Below are 24956 nucleotides of genomic sequence, written 5' to 3'. Positions count from 1 at the left end.
AAACACGATAACCCTGCCTGGAATTCTCAAGTTCTCTCTCTCTCTCTCCCATTTAACTATGTTTCAGTTTTCATTTTGTTTCCGCCACAACACACTCCGACAATTTGTAACGTTTGACAGTGTGTATGTGTGCAGTTAACTTTCGTTCGTTTCAAACTCCGAACTAAATTTGAATGCAAAAACAAACTCGTTCGCTCTCATACTCACACCAACAATTCGGTTTATCTCTGTTTGTTTGTGTTATTGTTGTTGGTTGCGCCGTGTATGAATGGAAGTCAATACAAAATATTTCAGTTTTCAATGAGCATTCGGGCGGTATTAGACGAAATAACGGAAACTTTGTAAAACGTTACTTTTTTCGCTTTGCAATTTTAAACGGGAGTATACGTTGATTTTTAAAATATACCACATTTTGTATATTTTTGTGAATTGTTGTTTTTTTACATAATAAATTTAACTTAAACGTCAACAACGACGAGTATTATTATCTGTATACTATATACCTAATACGATTTTTTGATTACAACAATTTAAATGTATTGTTGTTGTTGCTAGCGTAGTAGTAAAAACGAAGTATATTTATTGTACGTTGTTTTAAGTTGCCTGTGGTGACATTCAACAAATATTCAACAAAAAACAACAAGAGAAAAAAATTGAATAAAAAACCACAGCAACAATTACCGGGAAATGTAGACAACAACAAAAAATTGAGAAAATATATGAAAAAATATATTAAACTAAATAAATCAGAAAAGTGAGTTGAATGGTTTTGGAAACGGGGTGTTAAGTGTAAAAAAGGGTTCATATTTCAAATAATGTATAAATAATTAGTTGGAATAGCTAATTTGTCTGTTTATGAAAAAAAAAATAAAATAAAACAAATAACTATTTGCGGTGAATTTATTTTATAAATAATAAAGTGAAATTGTTTATCTTTCATTCCATCTATTTAATAAACATAAAACGCAAAAATTGTATTGGCAAAATAATAATAAAAACACATATGATTATTAAACAAATAAATATTTAGTTGTTTATTTAATCGCAAAATCCAACAAATAATAAATCACAAATTTAATCAATTCGTTGATAAAATGGAAAAATTTTGTACTTTTTGCGAAATTATTATATTTGTAAATAAAGTGAATAATATTTAAATAAAATTTAATATATAGGCAAACCTTAGGTATATACAAAATTATTTGTTTACACCAATATATACATACATACAATACAAACAGAGAACCCTTTTTTTTGCACAAAATTGCAAAAATTATCACCATCAACAGCAGTGAGCAAAAAAAAAACAGAAATTCCTTTAAAATTTATAAACAAAATAAACACGACAGTGTACAAGTCAAGTTTACTTAAAAATTCTTTTAAAACTCCACGATTCTGTGTGTGCCAGGGATGAAAAACATAAAAGTACTTTTAATTATTTAGTACCGAAAATAAACTTCAGAAAAATTAAAAACCAAAAAACGTCATTTCGTCGTGTGATATTCCCAAGTCCCTATTTCACCAGCCTTTTCTTAAATGTTTATGAGCGATTTATTATGAATAATCTCTAATCGAAATTGTTCGTTTGTAATATTTTTCTCTCTCCAGATTAGGGTTTTATAGTTGAAACGAAAAGTCGACTTTTCGACTTTTTGCATTTTATGAAAAGTCGACTTTTCGACTTTTTGCATTTTATGAAAAGTCGACATTTCAACTTTTTGCATTTTATGAAAAGTAGACTTTTCGACTTTTTGCATTTAGTTAAAAGTCGATTTTTCGACTTTTTTCATTTAATTAAAAGTCGATTAGTCGACTTTTTCCGACTATTTTCGACTTTCCGACTTTTTTCGACTTTTTCCGACCAGAGTTAAAAATTTATAAAGTTGCCAGAAGCGTAAATTTATAATGTTGCCATTTAACATTATATTATTATTTATTATTATTAATAAAAAATTTTATTTATATTTTTTCTATTTGTTGAAATTTTTTGAGTTTTTTCGACTTCTTTCTATTTTCGACTTTTTCCGACTATTTTCGACTTTTTCCGAATTTTTCGGCTTCTTTCGATTTTTTCCGACTTTTTTCGACTCTTTCCGACTTTTTTCGACTTTCCGACTTTTTGACTTTTTTCGACTTTTATTTACAAAGTCAACTTTTCGACTTTTTTCATAGGCGATAGTCGAGTTATCGACTTTTTTGGAACAAAATAGTCGACTTAGACTTTTCGACTTTTTTCGACAAAAAGTCGATTGTTCGATTATTCGAAAATCGATTTATAGAACCCTATTCCAGATATAAAATGTTCGTCCAGTTTATTGCAAACTATCATCGATAACTTGTTCTACATTATACTAATCGATATGAATCGAAATCTGTAAAGAAGGGAAAATTTTCATAAATCCAAACTAAATCTTGACTATAAAATCATCCTGTATAAAAAATATTTTGAGAACAATTTTGCCAACACAATAATCAATTGGAACCGCTCAATAATATTAGTTTTGAGATTATACCAAGAGTAAATAATCATCACATCTTTGTAAAGAAAACAAGACAAGCATAAACTTTTCAAAATTGATGCAAAGCTTATTGGATCTTGAGATTTTATCTCAACACCAATAACTAAATCTTAAAGATTTCCTGTACAAGACCTTTCAAAAAAGACTTTTGAAAAAAGATTTTCGAATTCTAAGAACGACTATCTATAAAAATCATAAGGATCTTGTCGACGCATTCCAAAACAGAAGAAGACAGATGATCATGTAATTCGACTATGTTTTCTGAGGCTAGGGAGAGTTTTTGAATAAAAGTTTGAGAGAATAAGATATCAGAGATGCAAAACTAGACTCACAGGACATTGTTCAGGATAAATATAACTGGAAGTTTCATACAAAAGCCTAACTTATGATGCTCTAAAAGGTTGTACAAAGGAACCTATTCGGATCATAGAGATAGAAATCTATTGGTAGCTATGAACGTGTGGTTAACAGAGATGCAACTCTCTATACGTGCAAAATCCTTTTGCTGCTCTCCCTCCCTCTTAAGTTTTAAAATAGATAAACATTGTACTTTTTGAAACCATAGTTAATTTAGGTTCCATCTGTCTGGCTTGCAAGCTAGCGAGTACATTTGGAGACCCATTGTTGTTTTGTTCGAATCTTCAGAAAATTTTAAACAAATTCGTCAATGATACATTTTTGCATTCGAATTGTGATCGAGATCTGAAAAAAATCTGATTAAACCTTATTTAACAAGCAGAACCCAAATATTGAAAGAGTTGTAACGATACTTTTTCGATAAAATATGCCTATAAGACATATCTATCAGATTTATATTATATTAAAGTTTTAAATTAAAAAGTAATAATGGAAAATTCTCTTAGTTCCGATTTCTTTTTCTCACATTCATAATTCAATTTCGGATTATGCAAATCCAATTTACTTAACTGTTCAGTACGAGTCCCGAAACAGAGAACATGAAACAGAGTGGTAAAGATTATAAAAAGATTATTAAAATAAAGTGACAGAAAGTTTTTTTGAAATTTATGTGTGAAATTTCATTTTGGTAATAGGGATAGATATAATTAGTTCAAAAAGAGACCAAAAGGGTTATGCTCCTGCTCGTCAATCCATAGTTGCTTAATGAAAATCCTATAGAATTCAAAGAAGTTTTAAAAAAGTCGATTCAGATCAAATTGTTTAGATTGGAAAGTGGCGCAAGGATTTAAAATATCAGATAGTAATATGGTTCAATTTAAACTAAAAATCTATTTGAAAACTGTAATATAATGATTAGGGTAATGCAGTTAAAAAAGTATAACTCCTAATTCCCATAAATTTGTAGCAAAAAGTACTTTTTTCATATCCCTTATGAAAACTTATCAATTAGCAATACTCATCCCTACATTATTTACATTTTATATGGATGTTGTTATTTGGTCTTTAACTTAAGGCTAAAATCCAGTTTTTATACTTAAGTTCCGATTTCTCTTTTTTTCTTCGCTTAATTGCAATAGAGAGAAAAGAGAGTGTGGATATGTTTTCTTCCAACACCCATTCTTTAGCGCACAAAAAAATGTCTAAAATCTTATACATACACTGAAAAAAATCCATGCCTAATATATACGAAAAATGTCGTACATTGTACGATTCGTTCGTTGTTTCGCACCACGAAATTCTTTCGTAATATATACGAAATTGTACGTAATATTTTAGTATAATGCAAAATATTCTTGAAAAAATTAATTTACATAAATTGAAAAAAGGGAATTTTGAATAAATATGATAAAATTTACGAAATATTAATTTATTCAAACATTTTTGTTCGTTTTAAATTAAATTTTCTAATTTTAGTTCAAAATGATTCTCCACGCGAATTTTCAATTTTTTTATGAAAATAATTCGTGAATAATATTACACTTTTTCTTAAATTTTATAAAAATGTTGTAGTTTTATTTAATCATAATATAGTTAATATCATTATGTTTAATTTCGCTAAAATATAAGAAAAAAATATTACGAAAGGTTTTCGTACTTTCGTTAAAATAGGAAAGGGTTTTATTAAATAATATTTCGTATTATACACGAAATTTTTGTAAATATTACGAAAATAGAAGTTACGAAATTTTTTTTTCGTAAAGTTGAGCATGGATTATTTTCAGTGTATAATTGTTTTAGCTTATCACAGAATAACCGAAATGTCACGATTCATGTAGAATTCATACTAAAACGAATGAACAAACATATCTACATACTCCCCAACTTATACAGATTGAGGGCATCCTTATCATTTTGTTATTATGTTTTGTTTTTGGCTTTCTTTATTGTTTAAGAAAATACTTAAGAAAAACAAAGCAAAACAAAAATAATAATGACAACAACCTGTGATTAAATAAACACTAAAATCTGGAAATAAATATTTTTTTGAAAATTAGTTTTAAAAATTATATTACACTTGTGTTTAATAGAGCATTTGTTGGGTTTAGTGATCTATTTTATATTTTAGCTCATGATCGTTTTTAAAATATTTTTTCTGCAGCCTTTTCTAAATTCACCTTTTTTGTTGTGTGTTTTTATACCCTACACCATAATAGTGGGGAGGGTATTCTGCGTTTGTGCTGAAGTTTGTAACACCCAAAAATATTGGTCCTAGACCCACCTTACCAATCGACTCAGAATCACTTTCTGAGTCGATTTAGCTATGTCCGTCTGTCCGTCCGTCTGTCTGTCTGGGTGTCCATGTAAACTTTGTGCGCACGCTACAGGTCGCAATTTTCAAGATAATTTGATGAAATTTTTTTAGTTCAAAGACGAACGCTATTGAAAATGGTTGAAATCGGTCCATTATTTCTCCTAGCCCTCATACAACCGTATCCCCCGAATCGGGCCTTTAGGCTCACAATTACCTTAAATGTTGTATAATGTCAACAAAAATCATTATAAATTAGTTTTATAGAACGATAAATGACAATACTAATTTTTATGGTGTTTGGGCCTCATTTGACCCTAGCCCCCATACAAACTCCCCTTCAGAAAATGACTTGAAGGTCAAAATTAACTTATAATTACTAATAAAACGATCAAAATCTACAAAAATGACTTTGAAGTAGACGTAAATTCATCTACCAAAATTTATAAGGATAGGACCATATTTACCCCTTCTCCCCTATGAGCCCTCTTGTAGAAAATCTATTTTTTTTTTCAACAATAAGTAAAAAATTTCACAATAAAACAAATTAAATGCTTTATATAAAAAAATCCATAATTTTAACATACTGACTGGTGTAGGGTATCATGTGGTCGCAATGTCCGACTATAAATCATACTTGTTAAAACTTGATTGCTTCTTTTTTCTATTTTTATCTTTTTAAATTTTTGCAAATTCTTAACAAAGTAGTGAGAGTTTTTTTATCTTTCTTTTAAGTTGTTATTGTTTTTATATTTTTGATTACAACAAAAAAAGAACCTTGTATTTGATCATTGTACAAAGTGCGGTTTGATAGTGGTTTATAGAGTGTTTCTTCTTCGTCGCTTCCCTGTATCGTTATTAAACCCCGCTGTTAGGTTTTTGTGCCTGTGTGTGTTTTTTTTCACTTCCATTCATTATTGAAATTATATATTTGATAATTTTCTATAATCGGTGTGAATCATCAGTGTTTTAAAAAGAAACTAACAAACAAATAAAAATTTAATAACAAATTGAAAAACAGTAAAAAAATAATAAATAAAAGTTAAGGTGAGAGAAATGTTCGTTATTAAGAAAAAAAGTAGTTTTGTTTATAAATTAGTAATTTTACGGTAAAGATTAATTGAATTTAAAAAAAAATATTTTTTCTTTAATGTTTCAGTGCGTTTTCACAAATTAGAAAGAATCTCAATATAGTTTTACCTACATAGGTATAAAAGTAGTAGAAATAGTAAAAACGATCTAGGTATTAATCCGACCGATTTAAACCACATCGGTTGATAGATAAACTTGTAGATATTATAAATTAAGAAGTTTATAGCTTGTGGTACTGCTAGCTTTTTATTTCCGAAAATGTCTTTATAGGTTAGACCCGTTCAAAAACACACTACGAAATCTCTGTCTACACCAGATATTAGATATTTAAGATATCTACACTGACGTTTCAACAACTGAACGCGAATATCAGATCTGGAATATTATTGATGCATTCATGTCTGGAATTTACGCCATCGGATTGGTCACAATATATATTCTCAAATTCAATAAAATCCATTACATTTAGTTAATGTTGAATCTGGACATAGAAATATTAATATGGGTTGTAGGATATTTAAACATCTTGAAAATGAAATTTGGTAATTATTAAACGAAACTGTCGCACAAATCGATTTCAATTCCGAACTTTACGACATCTATAGTATCAAGCATAATAAGGTCAAAATTTCTTATCTGGATTTTAGATCATGAGGAAATTCTAAATTATATTTTATACACATGGGGATGATCAATCAATTCTCTGTCATACTGTTCAAAAGTTGACAACTAAATCTCAAGACGTATTTAGTAATTATATGGAGAGCCTTAATTCATACGTATTAAAGTTGAAATTCAGAATTCCAATATGAACTCCGAGAATAAATAAATAGCTTAAAAATGCACTACTAACTGGTTAACCTTAAATATTATTTTACTATTTAGGGATCTTCAGTTTTTCTCACTTAGGGCATCGATCAACTATTTGAAAGTATTGTATGTAGTATTATGCAGAAGCTGTTTAACACAAAGAATAATCGAAATAGGATCAAAATTTTTAACCGAACTTTGAACTAGTTTCTGCAGTCCTATTAGGCTAGAGTTTTGCATTCTAAAGAAGAAACTTTAGAAATTTTAATTATATTTTGAAAAACTTTATTTTTGCCATGTTTTTTTCCATAAAAATACTTTTTGAATTCTTTAAAAATCTCTTTATTATTGTACCATTTAGGAATCTTTAGTTTTCCCACTTAGAGCAACGATCAACTAATTGAAAGTATTGAACACTTTTACAGAGGATGTTTAAGAATAATCGAAGTATTATTAATATTTTTAACAGAATTTTGAAATAGTTTCTAAACAGAATTTTGAATAAGTTCTAAAAGTCTAGACTCTAGAGTTTCGCATTCAGAAGACAAGGCACTTTGATCTTATGTTTGAAGAAACTTATAGAAATTCTAACTATTTTTCGAAAAACCTTAGTTTTGCCATGTTTTTTCGAATACTTTTTGAATTCTTTAAAAATTTCTTGAAGTTGCAAAGATATTGTCCATTGAGGCGTTTAAGTTTGGAAAGCACTTTTTAACTTCCATTTAAAACTTTGTCATGGCAACTCTTTGCATAAAATTGTGTAAATAATATTTACGATCATTACAACAACTCCCAAGTTGCAAGCGAACATGTCTGATGATAGATAAAATATGCAGAGAAGACGATAGAGAAAAACAACAAAAAGTATTTATGTAGTTTTTTTTTCAATGGCAAAAACCTCAACTCAGAGATGGTAAATATGGTAAGATCTCACATTTTTCGTACTACATGAATTCTGAACTATAATATAAATAAGAAAATTCTTTGGCAGATTTTTTGGAATCTAAGTGAAGGTTTATACATATTTTGGAATTAATTATTTATTAAAACATACTAGAAAATTTAATAAAACTTCATGTAATTTATTAATATCTTTTTTTAATTTTAATGAAAATATGACTTTTGTAGAAAATTGTCTAAGAATAAACTTTTAAAAATTCTCGGCTTAAAAGAAAATATTTTAATATTGTTATAAGGCATTTGAAAACTAAAATAGAACTACTTTATAGTAAAGTTACTACAAAACAAAAAAAATGTACATTCCCATGCCTGATCTCAAACCAGATTGCCAACCAACCAACAAGCAACAACTGAAAGAAACAAACAGTTTTAAAACGCGAACATAAAGTAAAACACGATCAAGTGAACGAAACGGAAACTTGAAATATTACAAAAACAACAATAAAAATAAATATAAAAAAGAGAAAAACAAAAACAACATAAAAACTGCACACAACAGAACAAAAAAAAAATAACATTCCATTACATTGACGAATTGAAAGAAGAAAAATTTTTATAAAAAGTGAAGTTTTTTTTAAGGAAACTATTTAAAAAATTGGAAAAATTTTCAATAAATTAGATTTCAAACAAAATGAAGTGAAAAGAAATACAAATCAAAAGGAAATTTCTGGTATTTTTCATTGCAAAAAAAAGTGATAATTTTTGAAATTTTGATTGTTTTAATATTTTAAGTTTTTTTTTGTTAATTTTTTATATTTACCTTTTTATTTTGTTTATTTTCTGTTTTTTTTAGCACTTTTTGCAGTTTTTGTTTAATAATTGGAAAATATTTAAACAAAAAACCAAATAATTTTCAAAAGAATTTAAGAATTTCATACAAAAAAAAAAGTGAGAATAAAAAGAAATTTCCTTCAAAATCTTGTGCTAGTGTGTGAAAATACTAAAGAAACAACAACAACAAAGAAGAAGATATAACAAAAACAAGTTAAGCTGTGTTATGTGTCTGTCCGTCTGCTATTTTTTTTTTGAGAGAAGTGCGAGTGCGCAAATGTCATATTTGATCTTTTAACATAAATTGCAAAAGAGAGAAAGAGATAGAATGTGAGTGCCAAAGTGAAAAAAACACAATACAAGTGTACAACAACATAATACAGAGAAAACAGCAGCATAAAAGAAGCAAAAAAAAGAAATAAAAACAAAACGAAAATAATAAAAATAAGTGAAGTGAAGGAAATAAATGTTAAGAAAAAAAAAACTTTAAAATTGAAGAAGAGAAAACAAAAAGGTGCAACTATTTGAAAAAATAAAAACAGCAACAACTAACCATAACAGTAATAAAGGGAAACCACAATCAAAAACAACAACAACAACAACTAAAACAACAAAAAACACACAAATTAACCAGAAAAAAAAGAAGTTTAAAATATAATTTATTTAAGATTTCGAGTTGCAATGGAATTTCAAATCCCAGTCAGCAACAATAATAATCACTACGAAAACAACAACAATAATAAAACAAAAGCAAAAGACTAAACAAAAATAGAAAAAAAGCAAAACAATACAATAACAAACATAACAATATTAAGAAAAACTATTACAAAAAAAATCCTCTAAAAAAACAATAAAAATTCTATTAAAATAATTTTTAGCAACAAAATGAGTTAAATTTTGTAATGCTTAAAAAAAAAACAATTTTTTTTCAAATAATTTTCTTAATTTTTTCTTTTAATTTATTATTTCTTTAATTTGTTTTGCTTTACGTTTAAACAAAGTTTTTTTTGTTAATTTCAATTAAAAAATTCAACAGAAAATTTATAAAAAGAAACCACACATCACTTGCCAATTTTATAACATTTTCTTTCTTTTTCTCTTATTATCTTCTTACTCTCTGATCCTTCTACTTACTCTCTCACACCACAAACTTCTTCATTCATCCATTTTAAACCCCAAAAAATTATGAAGAATAATCAAAAGTCTACGAATACCACAAATAATAATAACAACATCAATAACAACAATTTAAATTATCTTAATAATAAAAATAGCAACAACAATAACAACAATTTAACTGCAACGGACGGCCATAAACTCTCCAAATCGGCTTCTTCACCCAATAACAACATCAATAACAACAATAACGGCTTTAACGTTAAAAAAGGTCTTAAAAGTAAATCAAAATCCCATCGTTTGGTTGGCCGCTCGAGTAGCAATAATAATAGTAGCGGAGGAGGCGGGGGTTTTGGCAAAAAAATGGGCGGCGGCGTCAAAGATGCCCGTCGCGGTTTGGAGCCGCTTGAATTTGAGGAGTGTATCGTTGATAGTCCAGAATTTCGGGATAATTTAAATCGTCATGAAAAGGAATTGGATCATACTAGTCATCAGATTAAGAAAATTATTAAGGAGGTTAAGGATCTAATGAGTGCTGCAAAAGGTGAGTTGAAATAAAATATACCTATGTATATTTTAATGGCTAACCCAGGATATGAGATTTTAAAGTTCCTTTAGGACATTTTAGGATATTTAGAGTATATTAATAATTTGATATTCCATAGACTTTCTAAGATAGTTTAGATCTATAGGACAATTTAAGGTTCTGTAGGCGGTTCCCTTTACCTTTACAGAACAGTTTAAGGTTCTTCCTCAAACTTGTACAGAACATTTTGAGATTCCTCCAAACACGACATTCATGCGGCAACCTGAAACCGCGGTACCCAGCAGTTCGACGGACAGTCACGAACTGACCACTTAACCTACCACTTGTGGTGGCCCCTAGCCACCTGACTACCTAGGTGACCAACCATTTTAACATGGGCTTGTCCTACGAGGAAGTCAATCGTCACTCTACACCCTACAAAAAGACAGTAAAGAGACGATTGCCTCCGCTCTCGCTTACAAAGGGGACACTTAAGTGACGACTGTCTTCATTCTCGTTTACAAAGAGTTTATTTGTGACGAAACTACTTTTAAGAGTATAATCTCTAGGTTACTTGAGGACAGTAAAGAGACGACTGTCTCCGCTCCCGCTTACAAAGAGGACACTAAAGTGACGACTGTCTTCATTCTCGATTACAAAGGTTACATTCGTGATGAATGACCCAAAACATACGAATTACGATCATCCAGGTGGTAACCTATTAGTGGAAATTACTGTCTTTTTTCGTCTCTATGAATGTCGTTCAAAGCTGTTATATACGATCTAAGGGATCTTGCACATACCTTCATATGTTCTCCTCGTATACACGAAGGTCCTTCCTGGCATGCCTCGGATGATCATCCAAATGTGTGATGTTAAAGTTAGGATGACTCCTCCGGTGACATCCCAATAGGTAATGTTTAGTCAGCATGACTGGCGGGACCTTCGTTTTCTCGTGTAGGTGTTGCTCTGAGGTTCTTAGTCATTAGGGCAGCATTTTGACAGCTTTGAGTATTTCTTAACTGGGTAGACCTTGTTGCAGTGGCATGAGCTTGAATCGAGTAACTTCTGTAAAGAAGTTCGATGCTACTCAAACCCAATGAACTGTTACCGGAGTTTTGCTTTCTCTTTATTTCTTTAATTCTCTTTTATTAGAGAATAATTTTAGGAATATTTTGAATAGAGATTCAGATTTCTGGGAGTATTCAAAAACTATTGAGATTATAAGATCTGTCTAAAACTTTTATCTTTAGAGAATAATTTCTTTAATAAAAGATAACAGATATTTATTTTACAACCTCTACTATAAAAATACCTCTATTTTCTTCAAATATTTCAATGTCGGTAGAGATTATTATACAAATTTTCAAAAAAAAGTTCATAGACTTGTGTCATCAAAAAATCTTCCAAGATAAGAAGAAAACATTCCTCTTATTATCAACTTGTTTTGGTTTTTGTTTTTGTATTCTTTAAGAAATTTATAAAAAATAATATTCCTACTACAACTTATGGCAGCTTGATACAAAAATAGATAAAAATTATTATTTTCTTTCATAAATATTAGAATATTTTTACAACAACAAAACCCCATTAAATTAAGATAAATTGGTGTTTATTACTGTTTTTATATACAAAAATGTATCTATTTGAACAAAAAGTACAACAAAATTATATGTATGTAGTATTTCAGAAGCGAGTGTAAGTGTGTTTAACTTGTAGAAAATAGTTGTAAATGAAAATATTTTTCTTATCTTAATTTTCGTGGTGTTTTATATATATTTTTTCTAGTTAATTAACAAGCAAGAAGCAAGCAGTTTGTAATTTTTTCTTATGTTTTACTTAAGCTGATCATTTGTAATTTTTGTAAAATTTCTTAAGAATTTTAAACATTTTACATAAAAAGTTTTTGTTATACACTACACCACTATAGTGGGGAGGGTATTATGCGTTTGTGCTGAAGTTTGTAACACCCAAAAATATTGGTCCTAGAGCCACCTTAAAGTATACCAATCGGCTCAGAATCACTTTCTGCCGTCTGTCCGTCCGTCCGTCTGTCTGTGTGTCCATGTAAACCTTGTGCGCACGCTACAGGTCGCAATTTTCAAGATAATTTGATGAAATTTGGCACATACACTTTTTTTGGTTCAAGGACGAACGCTATTGAAAATGGTTGAAATCGATCCATTATTTCTCCTAGCTCCCATACAACCGTACCCCCCGAATCGGGCCTTTAGGCTCACAATTACGTTAAATGTTTTATAATGTCAACAAAAATTATCAAAAATTAGTTTTATAGAACGATAAATGGCAATACTAATTTTTATAGTGATCGGGCCTCATTTGACCCTAGCCCCCATACAAACTCCCCTTCAGAAAATAACTTGAAGGTCAAAATTAACTTATAATTACTAATAAATCCATCAAAATCTACATAAATGATTTTGAAGTAGACGTAAATTTATCTACCAAAATTTATAAGGGTAGGACCATATTTACCCCTTCTCCCCTATGAGCCCTCTTGTAGAAAATCTCTTTTTTGTCAACAATAAGTAAAAAATTTCGCAATAAAACAAATTAAATGCTTTATATAAAAAAAATCCACAATTTTAACATACTGACTGGTGTAGGGTATCAAATGGTCGGCAATGTCCGACTACAAATTCATACTTGTTTTTTTTATATAAATGAGAGAAATCTTTAAATTTATAATGACAATGAAGAAAATCTCAAAAAAATACAAAAATTTTCCCACCTTTTTAAAGGGTCAATGTTAAATATAAATTTCCATGAACAAACTTTACTTAAATCAGCTAAAACCCTTGAAATTATATTTTTTGCAAAAAAAAAAAATAAATAAATAATCGCATAAACTTTAAAAGACAAATGATTCACAGTCAGGCGATTTATTTTTCCATACATTCTCTCTCTCTCTTTTTCGTCTTGACATTAACTCTAAATATAACCTCGTTCACTTGATCTTGTATTTGGATTTTTTTTCAAAAAACAAAAAAAAAAAAAAAACAGCTGTTAATTAACAATCTTATTTAATTGTAGTTGAAATTTTTTTCAAATCTTTAACAATGAAACATACTTGTCGTCTGTTTTTTCTCTCTTTTCATTATTTTTTTAAAAAAAAATTAAACAAAGAGTCACGTGAGCCTTTGTTATGTGTGACTCCTAGAAAAAACCCTTAATTGTGGTGGCAAGATAAAAAGTCATAAATGTACAACTGATTGTGGCACTGGCAATGTGTTTATGGGTTCTAGTTGTTGTAGAAGTAGTTGTAGACCAAGGGCCCTCTTTTGTAAAACAAAAAAGAAACTTGTTAAGATGCAATTTAAGTGCTCTTGAAACAGTTGTGTAAATATATAAACAATTTTTTTAAGAAATGTAAATATTTATTTTCTTCTTTTGAAAAAAATATAAAAAATTTAAATTAAATATTTTTTGTTTTAAAATTTTAACAAAGTTAAGGAATTTTCTTAAAAAAGATATACATATATAAAACGATTTTTGAAAAAAAAATAAAATAAAAAATATGTAGAGAGGTGTCATCAAAATTTTTATAAAAGTTAAATGGATCCAAAACTTTTCGATTAACACATTAATTTGCGGAAACAAATAAGTTCAGAAGCTTCATCAAAACTCTGTCTATAACGTCTAAGGAGTCTCAGATCATTTTATAGAGATATGAAAGAATTCAAACTCTTCTACAGAAATCTTATGAACTTCAAACCGGTTTTCAGAAAGATGCTTTAAACTGTTCTAAAAAAGTCAGAGGAATCTAAAATTCTTCTTCAAAAGCTAGAAGAATCTTAAATTGTTATATAAAAGTTCAAGAAACCTCATACTGTTCGAGGAACCTGAAAATGTTCTATAGAAGTTCGAGAAACCTTAAAGGGTTCTATGGATGTTGGAAGAAATCTATACTTTTCTAAAAACTAAATAAGTTCAGAACAAAGCTTCAAACACATCTCTGCCTCCTTAACGTTTAAGGAGTCTCAAATAGTTTTATAGAGATCTGAAAGAATTCAAACTGTTCTATAGAAATCTTAAGTATTGAAGTTTAAGGAACCTGAAACTATTTTCTAGAGAGAAAGTTTGAGAAACAAACTATTCATACAACATTCTAGGATTATCAATTTTCTGAAGGAGTTTAAGAAACCTCAAAATGTTCTATAAAAGTTGTATAGAGGAATGAAGATTATCTAATTAGTCTATAGAAATTCGCGAAACTTTAAACTTAAACTATTCTATGGAAGCTCGAGAAACCTTAAACTGTTCTAAAAAAGTAAGAGAAAACTAAAATGATTTTACAAAACTTGCTGTTTAAGGAACCTTAAACTGTTCTAAAGAAGTTAAAATAACCGTAAAGGGTTCCATGGATGTTGGAAAAAATCCAAACTGTTCTTTAAAAGTTGGAGCAACCGCATACTGTTCTAAAGAAGTTGAGGGAACCATAAACTGTAGATGTTGGAGAAACATTAAACTGTTCTATGAAAGTGGGAATAAACTCAAATTCTTGAACTCAAACTTTTCTACAAAAATTTGATGAATATTAAACTGAATTTTGATGAATATTAAACTGTTGCATACAAATTAGAGAAACCTCAAACTGTTCTATTAATGTTTTGAGAATCTTAAACTATTCTTTAGAAATTTGAGTTACCTCAAACTGTTCTAAGTTTGTGCAACCTTAAACTGTTTTAAAGAAGTTTAAGCAACCTCAAACTGTTGTAAAGGAACATCAAACTATTTATAAAAGTTGTACTGTTTAATAGAGGATTGAAGTGTCTCAATCTGTTCAATAGAATTTTGAGTAACCTCAAACTATTCTATAGATAATCGTGGAACTTCAAACTATTCTACAGAAGTTCAGAAGTAACTTCAAAATCTTCTTTGTGAAACCTCAAACTAGTGCAAATATATTTAAAGATCCCCAAACTGTTTTACAGAAGTTGAATGAAACTCAAACTGTCCTATAAAAGTTTCCAGAAAATCGAACTTTTATATAATTTAGAATATACAATTTTGTAATCTGAAAAATCATAAATCATATGGAAGTTTTAGAAACTGTAACTGTTCTTTAGAAAATTGAGGAATGTCATATTGTTCGATAGAAGATAGAGGAGCCTAATATTGATCAAAAGAGGTCTCAAACTATTCTATAGATATCTGTTGTTGTAACATGTAACTGGATGTTCTTCCATGGGAAAAACTTCCGTTGATACAGCTGTTGCTGAGTTGACCACCTTTGGCCGATTGAGAATCGGCTCGTTCCGGAGCGGAGATCCAATTGTCGTGAGAATGTTGTCTGTGTAACCGCTAGCTGTTCTTTAGAAGTTTTTAGGGACCTCGGACTGCCTTACAGAAGTTTAAAGAACCGCTCAATAGAGTTATGAGGGAATTCAAATTGAATTATTGACTTTATAAATTAGTTTAAAAATTTTATGTTGTTTTAAACATCATTTCTACATATTTTCATCAGTTGACCCTGAAAATTGTTGCCAAATTGTAGCAAACTTCTAAAATCTACAATTTTTGCAACTAGTAATTTATTTCAAAATTATTTGATTATAATTAGCAATTCTTTTTTTTTATAATTTTTTGCAAATTCACAAAAATTAAAACAATAAATTATTAAAGCAACAAAACTAAAACAAGCCAGTAATAAGCGAAACCATTTTCATTAAATAAAGTGGAACAAAAATCAGCAGTGATTTCAAGAAAAAAAGCGAATAAAATCCAGTAGCTGAAAAATAAAACAAATTAAAAAATCATGACTTAGAAGAACAGTAAATCTAAATGACTGGTCAAAAAAAACTGAGTCAGAAAATAAAAATAGAAACAAAATTAAAGGCAGAGTTAAAGTTGAGGTTAAAGAATAACAAAAACTTGTGAAATCTTTAATTGAAAATGATTTTCAAATAATTTTCAATGAGGAATAGATTCTCTAAATAAAATCTGCTTTTAATTCTTTGTCAAAATCTTCGCTTTAACGCTTTGCAGTTGTGTTGTTAAAATTGTAAATATACATTCAATTTCTGTGATTTCTTCATGTTACTTCTCACTTTATTATTTTATATTTATCTGCTAGTTATTATTGTTGTTCTTAGTTTTACTTTATATATTTACGAAAAAATTAAGAAAAAAACACAATTTACAATTTGCGTGTGTCTTAAATTATACAAAACAACAATAGCAACAATAACAAGATGTATTTTATAATAATAACAATAAAAAAATAACAACGATAGCATACAATTTAAGTTGCAGTTGGCAGCATTAATAATAACAACAACAACTTTGTAATAACAAGTATTTAACTACATACAAAAACAACAACAAAATACACAAAACAAAACAAGTGGTTGGCATTGAGTTACGGGAAAAAATCATTCACAATCACACACATGCCCATACAAATAGAGAAAGAGAGAATAGCAACAATTTAACAGCAACAATCAAAATAAACTAATGAAACAATAACAGAGTTGTATTTTTGTGTGTAGAAGTTACTGCCAGCGGTGCAAGGAGCGAGTGATTAATCAAAAAAACTCATTACAAAACAAAAAGTCTGTCAAGATCGTTTACCATTTTTGGAATAATTAAACAATTGCTATAGTATTTAAGACAAAAACAATATAGAAACCTGCAATGGCTTTATATAAAAGACTTAAAAAAGTTTTGGTCATTTCCGGATCGGTTTTTGGAAACGAAATATTTTTATAGAAACAGAATGAAATGTTGTTTTTAAATTAATTTAAGATTTTCACTTCTATAAGACAGTTAAAGTTTAATAAACTTTTTCGATTCGAGCCAACTTAAGATCTTTTGTTACTCAAACTTTCTTACAACAATTTAAGTTTTGTCGTCTTGGTTACAACAGTTTGAGATTCCTCCAACTTCTTAAGAACTGTTTGAGGTTACTTGAACTTCTTTAGAACATTTTCAGGTTTCTCGAACTTCTAAGGAAGGTTCTGAGTTTCCTTAAACTTCTTTAGAATAATTTTAAGATTCCTAGATTATCCCTAAGACAGTGTGAGCTTATTAAGAACAATTTGGGGTTTCAACTTTTTAAGAACTTCTTGGGAATAATCTACTTTTTCTCGAAATTCTTAAGAAAATTTGAGCTTCCTAGAATTTCTTTAAAACAATTTGAGATTATATAGAACAATCTGGCATCTCTCGAACATCCTTAGTGTCTTTGTACATCTATAGAAAAGTTTGAAGTTCCATAAAAGTCCTTTGACAATTTAAAGTTTCTCGAACTTCTTTAGAACAGTTTTCTATAGAAAAGTATTAGGTTTGTCTAAATACATTCGAACAGTTTGTGATTCCTCAAAACTATATACAACAGGATGAGGTTCCTCACACTTCTTTACAACAGTTTGAGGTTCCTCAAACTTCTTTACAACAGTTTGAGGTTCCTCAAACTTTTTTACAACAGTTTGAGGTTCCTTAAACTTCTTTAGAACAGTTTGAGGTTCCTCAAACTTCTTTAAAACAGTTTGAGGTTCCTCAAACTTCTTTAGAACAGTTTGAGGTTCCTCAAACTTCTTTAGAACAGTTTGAGGTTCCTCAAACTTCTTTAGAACAGTTTGAGGTTCCTCAAACTTCTTTAGAACAGTTTGAGGTTCCTCAAACTTCTTTAGAACAGTTTGAGGTTCCTCAAACTTCTTTAGAACAGTTTGAGGTTCCTCAAACTTCTTTAGAACAATTTGAGGTTCCTCAAACTTCTTTAGAACAGTTTGAGGTTCCTCAAACTTCTTTAGAACAGTTTGAGGTTCCTCAAACTTCTTTAGAACAGTTTGAGGTTCCTCAAACTTCTTTAGAACAGTTTGAGGTTCCTCAAACTTCTTTAGAACAGTTTGAGGTTCCTCAAACTTTTTTAGAACAGTTTGAGTTTCCTCAAACTTCTTTAGAACAGTTTGAGGTTCCTCAAACTTCTTTAGAACAGTTTGAGGTTCCTCAAACTTCTTTAGAACAGTTTGAGGTTCCTCAAACTTCTTTAGAACAGTTTGAGGTTCCTCAAACTTCTTTTTGTGAACAGTTTGAGATTCCTTAAACTTCTTTTTGTGAACAGTTTGAGATTCCTTAAACTATAGAATAATTTGTGGTTCATCAAAATTACTTAGAACAGGTTAAAGTTGCTTTTCAGATTTCTCTCAAAGCTAAAAATTTTTTAGTTCTTTCGGAAGAGTTCGAATATAATTGTTTCTTATAAGTTAGAGGTTTCTTAAACTTATATCAGAATCTTTAAGTATTTCTAAACTTCTTAAGAATGTTATATGTTATTTTTTAATGATATGAAATTTCTTGAGTAATTTTAGAAGTTTTGAGGTTTTTAAAACTTAGAGTCCTTAAACCTCTTTAGAGCACTTAATACGTCGCAAACATTTTTAAACTACAAAATTTAAGAGATTTCTATTATCTTTAAAGTTCTTTCTTATCAGTTTATTTTTAATCGAATTTATGGAACCTAATGATAGATTAAGGCGTTGCGAATTTTACATGCTAAAGTGCTAAGTAATTGATTTCATTTCATTTGTTTTTTCAATACAACTAATTCTCACTTTTATTATTCGTTCTTTAATTTGTTTATTATTTTGTTTTCGATACAATTTATTTAAATGTTTGTTGTTTAAAATATTATTTTGCAACTTAACCTATAAATATCAATATAGACAATATTATCAGTTTGTTGTTATTACTATAGCGATTTTATTTTCAACGTCAAGTATTTAATTTATATACGTTGTTGATTTTAACGAAAAATATTGCTTACAATTTATTTAACAAATAACAAAATTTCTAAGTAATTGTATGACTCTAAAGATACTTAAGCAAAAGTGCTAAAAATGGCACTTATATACATATAATTGATAAAAATATACTAAACTAAATAAACTTTTGAAGTAAAAAACACGATAACAAACTGAACTAGTTTTTTCAAGCTTATTTAAAAATTTGAGTTTGCTCTTGAACTTATGAACACTTAAATATATTTTTTTGTTTTTGGGTCAAAGTTCATGCAATTTTCTATAAAACCAATATTGTACTATTGGTCGAACCAAAGCAAGTGTTAAAATATTCCCCTTTAATTTTTTATTCCAACATTTCTAATCAATAATAAATACATAAATTTTTATAGATACTAAAAACTATCACGCCATGTTGGAAATAAATAAAAAAAATGGGGGAAGGGGGAACAATCAACAACCATAAACAAAGTCAGTAGCATTAAACTACACTTAAAGTATTTATTTGTTGTTAAACAAATTTCAATACAAAACAAATAAATTAAACATAAAATCAACTCAAATCAAATAAAAAATTGAATAAAATATTCATAAAGGGAAACTCCCCCTCCATATATAAAAAAAGAATTGCTGCTGTTAGTTGTTAGCAACACAAAAACCAACAACAATTTTGAAACATTAAATGGATTTAATAAAAAATTCACTTTCAATAGTTTTAACTAAATGTATAGCAAAGAGTTTTGACTATAAATTTTATATAATTGTTTTATTTTTTATACTTTTTTTTGGGTTGTTATGGTTATTTTTTAAGGTTTGGAGTTTTTTTCTTTACAATAAAAACAAGTGTTTTTTTATTTTTGGGGCACTTAACTATCGTATTAAAAGACAAAAGAAATTTTTTATTGATAAAAAAAATTATTTAAGTATTTAAACAAATATATGATGTCGCCGTTTTAATGCAACACCCGCTATAATATCCTAGACTTATGTATTTTATAAAAATATTTTTTATCAATAATAAAAAATTATTAATAATATTTAAAAAAAACAAATGTAAAGAAATGAACTTTTAAATGAACTTAAACTTGTTGCTGTGGGGTTTCAATATTTGTATGTCTATGTACTATAAGTCTATAGTCTAGTCTGTAGTCTAGTCTATAGTCTAGTCTATAGTCTAGTCTATAGTCTAGTCTATAGTCTAGTCTATAGTCTAGTCTATAGTCTAGTCTATAGTATAGTCTATAGTCTAGTCTATAGTCTAGTCTATAGTCTAGTCTATAGTCTAGTCTACAGTCAAGTCTATAGTCTAGTCTATAGTCTAGTCTATAGTCTAGTCTATAGTCTAGTCTATAGTCTAGTCTATAGTCTAGTCTATAGTCTAGTCTATAGTCTAGTCTATAGTCTAGTCTATAGTCTAGTCTATAGTCTAGTCTATAGTCTAGTCTATAGTCTAGTCTATAGTCTAGTCTATAGTCTAGTCTAAAGTCTAGTCTAAAGTCTAGTCTAAAGTCTAGTCTATAGTCTAGTCTATAGTCTAGTCTATAGTCTAGTATATAGTCTAGTCTATAGTCTAGTCTATAGTCTAGTCTATAGTCTATTCTATAGTCTAGTCTATAGTCTAGTCTATAGTCTAGTCTATAGTCTAGTCTATAGTCTAGTCTATAGTCTAGTCTATAGTCTAGTCTATAGTCTAGTCTATAGTCTAGTCTATAGTCTAGTCTATATAGTCTAGTCTATATAGTCTAGTCTATAGTCTAGTCTATAGTTTAGTCTATAGTCTAGTCTATAGTCTAGTCTATAGTCTAGTCTATAGTCTAGTCTATAGTCTAGTCTATAGTCTAGTCTATAGTCTAGTCTATAGTCTAGACTAAAGTCTAGTCTATAGTCTAGTCTATACTCTAGTCTAGTCTATAGTTTAGACTAGTCTAGTCTACAGCCTAGTATATAGTCTAGTCTGCAGCTTAGTCTACAGTCTAGTCTATTGTCTAGTCTATTGCCTAGTCTACAGTCTAGTCTACAGTCTAGTCTACAGCTGTAGTCTAGTATGTAGTCTAGTCTGTAGTCTAGTATATTGTCTAGTTTATAGACTAGTCTATAGTCCATTCTATAGTTTAGTCTTTAGTGTAGTCTATAGTCTAGTATATAGCCTCGTAGATACTCTAGTCTGTAGACCAGCCTACAGTCCAGTATATCGTCTGGTCTATAGCCTAGTTTATAGTTTAGTCCATAGAATAGTCTATAGTGTAATTAAGTCTAGTCGATAGTCTTCGCATTATTTCTTTAAACTGTCCTGCTTGCTAGTAGGGTGTGGTAAAGTGTGTAAGATTCCCCCACATTTCTGGGGTCTTCACCGTACATTTTATTCATTCCAATATTATATCTATTTGTTGTTATTTTGCTTTTAATTTTTCTTTATTTGTTGATATTTATTGTTTATTTTTCCTTAAAACTACTAAATACCCTCCCTTAGCAGACGATATTAGAAGACTTATGATAAGATAACAAATGTGTTATATTTAAAACAAATTTAAAACAATAAATAGTTTGGTCTTAGTTTTTTGATCCCTTGTTTACATTGGCAGTTTATAATTTGATTAGTTTGTGATTTAAGTAATTTATTTATTAATAATTTAACAAATTAAACCTTAAAAACAAATAATTAAAAAAAATGGTTACGAATGACAATAAAAAACAAATAAAACAACAATATTCAAAGGCAGAAAATTTTAATAAACCGGATACCACAGATGATGAGGTTTTGAAATAAAGATTATGATTTAAAAAAAAAAATACATATAAAAATATTTGAAATAAACATTGATCGATGGTTTTGTTTATTTATATTTGAAATCATCCCAATCAGCAGAATTAGCTGCACAAAAACTCTGCACAAAAACTCTGAAGACTAGACTGAAGCTTCAGTAGCTTCAGTCTAGTCTATAGTCTAGTCTATAGTCTAGTCTATAGTCTAGTCTATAGTCTAGTCTATAGTCTAGACTAAAGTCTAGTCTATAGTCTAGTCTATACTCTAGTCTAGTCTATAGTTTAGACTAGTCTAGTCTACAGCCTAGTATATAGTCTAGTCTGCAGCTTAGTCTACAGTCTAGTCTATTGTCTAGTCTATTGCCTAGTCTACAGTCTAGTCTACAGTCTAGTCTACAGCTGTAGTCTAGTATGTAGTCTAGTCTGTAGTCTAGTATATTGTCTAGTTTATAGACTAGTCTATAGTCCATTCTATAGTTTAGTCTTTAGTGTAGTCTATAGTCTAGTATATAGCCTCGTAGATACTCTAGTCTGTAGACCAGCCTACAGTCCAGTATATCGTCTGGTCTATAGCCTAGTTTATAGTTTAGTCCATAGAATAGTCTATAGTGTAATTAAGTCTAGTCGATAGTCTTCGCATTATTTCTTTAAACTGTCCTGCTTGCTAGTAGGGTGTGGTAAAGTGTGTAAGATTCCCCCACATTTCTGGGGTCTTCACCGTACATTTTATTCATTCCAATATTATATCTATTTGTTGTTATTTTGCTTTTAATTTTTCTTTATTTGTTGATATTTATTGTTTATTTTTCCTTAAAACTACTAAATACCCTCCCTTAGCAGACGATATTAGAAGACTTATGATAAGATAACAAATGTGTTATATTTAAAACAAATTTAAAACAATAAATAGTTTGGTCTTAGTTTTTTGATCCCTTGTTTACATTGGCAGTTTATAATTTGATTAGTTTGTGATTTAAGTAATTTATTTATTAATAATTTAACAAATTAAACCTTAAAAACAAATAATTAAAAAAAATGGTTACGAATGACAATAAAAAACAAATAAAACAACAATATTCAAAGGCAGAAATTTTAATAAACCGGATACCACAGATGATGAGGTTTTGAAATAAAGATTATGATTTAAAAAAAAAAATACATATAAAAATATTTGAAATAAACATTGATCGATGGTTTTGTTTATTTATATTTGAAATCATCCCAATCAGCAGAATTAGCTGCACAAAAACTCATCAGATAACATAACAAATACACAGTCTTAAGATGGTATTAGAGTAACAGAAGTGTTAAGGTATTAAAACATTGCCAGTGATCTGGTAGTATCAATTAACAAAAAGATTTTTTTTGTTCGAAAAAATCTTTCTTTAAAAACTCTGTTTAGAGATTAAAAGCTCAAGTCTAATAAATACCAGCTTCAGTATCTTTGGCAGCTGTAGTCGAAGTAGCATTCAACTTGAAATTTTTATATTATACAATTTATAAAAAAAAATAAAATAATAAATAAACTTTATAAAAAAAATAGCAACAGTCACATAAATAAAAATTAATCAGTCAAAATAAAAAAATAAAAAATCCCCAAGAAACAGCAAAAGCAAATTAACTGCTAATTCTCGGAGAACCCAGTGACCGATTGAAAGTTTCACAAAATTATTTGTTTGATTTTTTTTGCTCATTTGGAAAAAAATCTAGTTAAAAATACAAACAACATATACAATATAAAAAAAACTTTAAAGGCGAAAATTTGTTGCTTAAATTTGAGAAATCGCGCAGTATTTTTACTAAGAAATCACAATCTTAAAGATACAATAAAATTCAAATAAATATTGACAATCTCCTCTAAAACTTATACAAATAAACAACTTGCATGTAAATACAACAACACACACAGATACTCTTTAAGCAGATGGACAGACACCACCATATACATACATACAAATATTTTTTTTTTGTTGCTTCAACAAACATCTCTAGCACAGAAACCCAGAAAGAGAAATGTCAAGAATTTAAGTTAAAAAGAAGCAACTAAACATCAAGCAAAAACAATTTAAACTAAAATATTGGCAACAGAAAAACCAAACACAATTTTAAACTTAATTTTAATATCGACATCAAGAATCTATTTATTTACACCAAATTGCTCACAACAAAAATCTAAAAAACAACCCGACATAAAACTAGAAAACAAAAACAACAAACAACACTAAAAACACTCTACCAAGTATAGACAAGTTTAAAATTTGTTATTTTCAGAATCTATTTACAGAAATAGCTAGATAAATAACCAAAGCGGAATAAAAAACAAACTCAAATGTTTTGCAAAAAGATTTACAGATTCACTGACACTAATACTAAAAGGAAATTAGTTTTTGGTGAAATCAAATGAAAAACTTTATTTGTAGCAATTAAATGTTTATAATATTGAAATTCAAAATAAAGCTATTTTTGTTATTTAAATGAAATTTGATGTAAAAATTGTTCCTTTTTCCTCAATTTTCTAATTTGTATGAAAAATTTTTCGGTTTCAGTTTTCCCATTCCAGTTTATCCGCGCCTGTACTAGACTGTTGACTAGACCAAAAACTAGAAAATAATTAGACTATAGACTAGACTAAAGATTAGACTAAAGACTAGACTAAAGACTAGACTAAAGACTAGACTAAAGACTAGACTAAAGACTAGATTAAAGACGAGACTAAAGACTAGACTATAGAGTAGTCTATTGACTAGACTATCGACTAGATTAAAGACAAGGCTATAGAATGGACTAGACTATAGAGTAGTCTATAGACTAGAATATAGACTAGACTATAGACTAGACTATAGACTAGACTATAGACTAGACTATAGACTAGACTATAGACTAGACTATAGACTAGACTATAGACTAGACTATAGACTAGACTATAGACTAGACTATAGACTAGACTATAGACTAGACTATAGACTAGA

The 24956-nt window shown here is 28.7% G+C and overlaps 1 protein-coding gene and 1 long non-coding RNA gene across 3 annotated transcripts in view; both read left to right on the top strand.

Moving 5' to 3' along the window:
* The first annotated feature begins 253 nt into the window (after window positions 1-253).
* On the top strand, window positions 254-9625 carry LOC124418938. The gene is made up of 2 exons (XR_006940320.1): window positions 254-754; window positions 8843-9625. It is a non-coding gene; the product is annotated as an uncharacterized LOC124418938 (long non-coding RNA).
* A 173-nt stretch (window positions 9626-9798) lies between these two features.
* LOC111688397 (rho GTPase-activating protein Graf) overlaps window positions 9799-24956 on the top strand; it is a 135761-nt gene continuing 120603 nt past the window's right edge. For both annotated transcript variants that reach the window (XM_046946864.1, XM_046946863.1), the window contains exon 1: window positions 9799-10480. In XM_046946864.1, coding sequence (XP_046802820.1) covers window positions 10006-10480 — 475 coding nt within the window. In that variant the 5' untranslated portion in view covers window positions 9799-10005. The remainder of the gene's footprint in view (window positions 10481-24956) is intronic.

The sequence above is a fragment of the Lucilia cuprina genome, chromosome 3 (assembly GCF_022045245.1).
Source record: "Lucilia cuprina isolate Lc7/37 chromosome 3, ASM2204524v1, whole genome shotgun sequence".
NCBI classification, from domain to species: Eukaryota; Metazoa; Arthropoda; class Insecta; order Diptera; family Calliphoridae; genus Lucilia; species Lucilia cuprina.
The sequence above is the reverse complement of the archived record's forward strand: the minus strand, read 5'-3'. Positions and strand labels throughout refer to the sequence as shown.